Source organism: Salpingoeca rosetta, assembly GCF_000188695.1.
Source record: "Salpingoeca rosetta unplaced genomic scaffold supercont1.15, whole genome shotgun sequence".
Taxonomy (NCBI): Eukaryota; class Choanoflagellata; order Craspedida; family Salpingoecidae; genus Salpingoeca; species Salpingoeca rosetta.
Genome location: NW_004754919.1, coordinates 1,046,089 through 1,049,729, shown reverse-complemented (window position 1 = coordinate 1,049,729; position 3,641 = coordinate 1,046,089). Strand labels below are relative to the sequence as shown.

General features: G+C 57.1%; 2 protein-coding genes across 2 annotated transcripts; one reads left to right on the top strand and one right to left on the bottom strand.

Annotated features, from left to right (window-relative positions):
- Nucleotides 1-890: 890 nt before the first annotated feature.
- On the top strand, nt 891-1,676 carry PTSG_06030 (uncharacterized protein; the record flags this gene model as incomplete). Its single annotated transcript, XM_004992866.1, has 3 exons — nt 891-1,147; nt 1,356-1,503; nt 1,566-1,676. Exons 1-3 carry the CDS (start codon nt 984-986, stop codon nt 1,674-1,676), a joined length of 423 nt encoding a protein of 140 aa, XP_004992923.1. The 5' UTR covers nt 891-983.
- Nucleotides 1,677-2,001: 325 nt separating this feature from the next.
- PTSG_06029 (serine/threonine protein kinase) lies at nt 2,002-3,632 on the bottom strand (the record flags this gene model as incomplete). Its single annotated transcript, XM_004992865.1, has 5 exons — nt 2,002-2,105; nt 2,219-2,649; nt 2,959-3,093; nt 3,240-3,400; nt 3,555-3,632. 5 exons carry the CDS (start codon nt 3,630-3,632, stop codon nt 2,002-2,004), a joined length of 909 nt encoding a protein of 302 aa, XP_004992922.1.
- Between the last annotated feature and the right edge of the window lie 9 nt (nt 3,633-3,641).

Sequence of the window (3,641 nt, the reverse complement as noted above, 5' to 3'; positions counted from 1 at the left end):
GCCGTGTGGCCGCGCTGCCGCCTTCCGTTTGGTGGCCAGCACAATCGATCAGAGGCAACAGCGGGGTGTGCACCAGCTCCGCAATGGGGAGCGTGTCCTGACCACGTACACCCTGGAGCAGTGGAACATGACAAGTGTTGTCATTGTGCTGTGGAGCATGCGAGGCTGGCAGCCATCACTCAGCACCACGCCGGCCAGTGCCAGCTTTGAATCAGCCGCATCAACACGCAACACCAAGCAGGTTCTTCCGTGTGACCGAGCTTCGCGGTGCCGGCTGTGTATTGTGCACTCACAAGCTTCAACAAGGCCAACACCACGGCCGTCGAGATCCGCCCTGTTGGCCATCTAGTGTGACCGCAAGGCACGATGCCTGGAGCCGTTGTCCTTGTCACCCACCACGTCGAGGCTGTGCCCTGAGCTCCCAATCGCACGTGTCCAGTTGATTGTGGCAGCGTTGCTGAGCTGCAGCGAGCCGTGCGCATGTTCCCTGCCACCGTGAGCGCCGCCGTTCAGGATGCCGAGACAGACACGCCTCTGCCTCTGTTGTCGATTGCGGCCAACAAGGCCAGCCACGTGCCCGCACTCCGTGCCAGCGTGTCCTGGCTCGACTGCCGCCATGGTGCAGTGTGTCGTGGACAAGGTGTGTGAGGCCATCAGGGCCTTCAACCTCGGAGGGCAACAAGCCCTGACAGTGAAGCCCAGGTCATTGCGCGTCGTTCCTGACGCGCACCCTCGTAGCAGACATCATCCTGCTGGTGCGCACGTTTTCAAGCGAGCTTGCGCTTGCGACCTCCACCGCCGACAAGCAGTACAACCACCAGCAGCGAGCATGATTGTCTCACTGAGCCAGACAGGCCATTCATCAGCGAGATGAGCAGCCATGCGTGTTGGCACAAGCTGCAGAAGTTGTCTGGTGAGCTAGCCAAGCTTAAGGACGCTGGGGCGCGCGTGGTGCCACTTGGCGCGTGCTGCTGGGTTTGTGAATGATGACGCTGGTGGACAAGGGCGACGCAGAGCTGTTTGGCAGCTTCATTGTTCGCGTGAGCGCCAGTTTTATGTGGGAGGCGGCGAGGTGGTACATGATCACCGTCGTCCTCATCAGTGGCAAGGACGTGGCCCAGCTGCTGCTGGGAGTTGGTGAAAACAAGTCGGTGGTGATCATGCTGATGCTGGCTGATTGTGGACATGGTGCAGGAGGTGCGGCAGTCACGGCTGCTATGAAGCGACGAATGTGGTGTTGGTGTTTGTGGTGCGTGGTACGTGCTCTTCCCACCGCGCACCCTTCCCAGCATGTACTCTTTCCCAGCACGCACACACGTTCCTTACCACTGCTGTACCATCTGCACCCGTTCCAGCCAGGGCATGATCCTGGCCCATCTGCTTCGACATGTCCTACTTCCTGATCTGTTCGTCCTCGGCATCAGCAATTTGGCTGGGTGGACGTCGTTCCGGTTGCTGCTGCTTAACGACAACACGTTGTCGGCCAACGGCCTTGCTGCTCGTGTTCAACAACATGCTGCTGCTGGCGGACGTTGACCTGTGGATACCTTTGACGGCAACTACAGTGGTGGTGCTGGCTGCTGCGCGTCCCGCTTGTCATTTCCATGGTGCTGAACCTGCTGTTTGGGCTCACGTCGGACTGCGCAGACATTGAGTTGCAGCTGCTGCGTGGCTGACGCAGCAGGAGCAGGAGGGGGATAGATGTGCGACGCTTCTTTCAAGCGGTGGTTACACGTGAAGTGGCAGGGTGTGCTGCATGCGCTGAAAAAAGGAGATGCAGCACAGCACGTGCAGAACAACGTTGCCGACCATCACAGAATGAAATGTGACATGTCTTGCAGTTGATGGGTTGTGATGGGTTGTCTTTGCGTTGGTGTTGGTTTATTGCTTGCACTTTGCGTCGTTCCAAACCCCGCAATACATGCATGCTGAAGACACGTTCACTCATACGTACACACAATGAGCAAGCAAGTGCGCATGCATACACACACACACGTGCAATCAAGCAACAAAGTGGTGGTCCATGAGTTCTCCAAACGATGGACGCTCACGCGGATTCTGCGCCATGCGGTTGTACGTCAGCGACTGGAACCACTCGGGGATGGCTAAGGAGAGAGTGGTGTGTATGTGTATGTGTGCGTTGTGAGGAAGGACGTGCAAGCAAGCAATCCAAGGACACACACATGCACACACACACATACACACACACACAACTCACCATCTTCTTCACCATCATCAAATCGCAGCCGCTTCCCATCCTTCATCAGGTTGCTGATGGTGGCGAGGATCGGTCCCCGATACCCGCTCCCCTTCTCCTGCTCAATCAAATCCGGCACACGCCGTGTCGCCATCTCCCACATCAGCACACCAAAGCTGAACACATCTGCCTCAAAGCTGTATTTGTCGCCCGCCAATGCCTCCGGCGCCATGCACAGTGGCGTGCCCACACCAGCCGTCAGCGTTATGCTCGGCATCGTCTGCAAACCAGCCTGCTGGCTGTACTGAGGGTCATCATCATGGCTGGAAGAGAGACATGTGCGCTGCTGGTGCTGGTTTCTGTCACGTGTGAAGCACTGGCGAATGGACCCAAAGTCCGTAATCTTGGCGCGAAGGGACGATGACACCAGCACGTTGCCACGCTTCAAGTCCCTGTAAAGTGGATGGTGGATGGGTGGGTGGAGATGAAGGGGTGAGCAACCTAGCAACAAACACGTGCCTACACACACACACACACACACACGGTGAGCAACCTAGCAACAAACACGTGCCTACACACACACACACACACACACACACACACACACACACACACACACACCGATGCATCTGTTTGAGGCTGTGGATAAAGGCCACGCGACTCAGGTCACTCACAACATCAGAACATCGCGCAGCAGTTGCAGCTTCAGGTCTCACACAGTCGTTGTCTCAACGCTTCTGTCGCGTCATGTGCTCACCAACGTCAATTCCTCACCCACGTGCTTCGTGGCGAGAAACCGTGAGGAACAGTACACCATTGACGTCAGCTCCAAGGCTCCAGCGCACGAGCCATCAGTGATGCTTTGCAGGGTGCACTGGCCAGCACGCTGTTCGTCGCTATCAGCGCGTCGCACGCGTGTGCATGAGGGGTGCGGTTGTGCGCTCGTGAGGACGGCAGTGCATGCCGTGTGTGGTTGAGATGGGCTGCCTTTGATGGGTGTTGATTTCTCCTATTTCTCTCTTCAACACCGTTGCTGTTGCACCCAAAGGCGTTCATCATGCGTTGGATCGATGGCAGATCAATCATGGTGGAAGAAGTGCTTCGTGGACGCAACTGTCCAGTGGTAAACAGCACGCGATGCTCCTTGAGCGTTGTTTCCAGGTGCTTCAATGTTGTGTCCACGGAGGGGGACAGCGTGCGGTCCTTGGTGTTGTGAAACGGACGTGGAGAGGTGGAGATGTGGTGGTGTGGAGGTGTGAGTCAGTGGCAGCTGCAGTGCGACCGTGAACAGAGCAGAGGGCACGTTGTGACAAAGAAGCAAAACGAACGATACAGTCGAGACGGCCTGTGTCGCCACCTCCCACATCAGTACGCCAAAGCTGAACGCATCAGCTTCGAAGCTGTACTTGTAGCCCGTCAGTGCCTCTGGCGCCATGTACTGCGG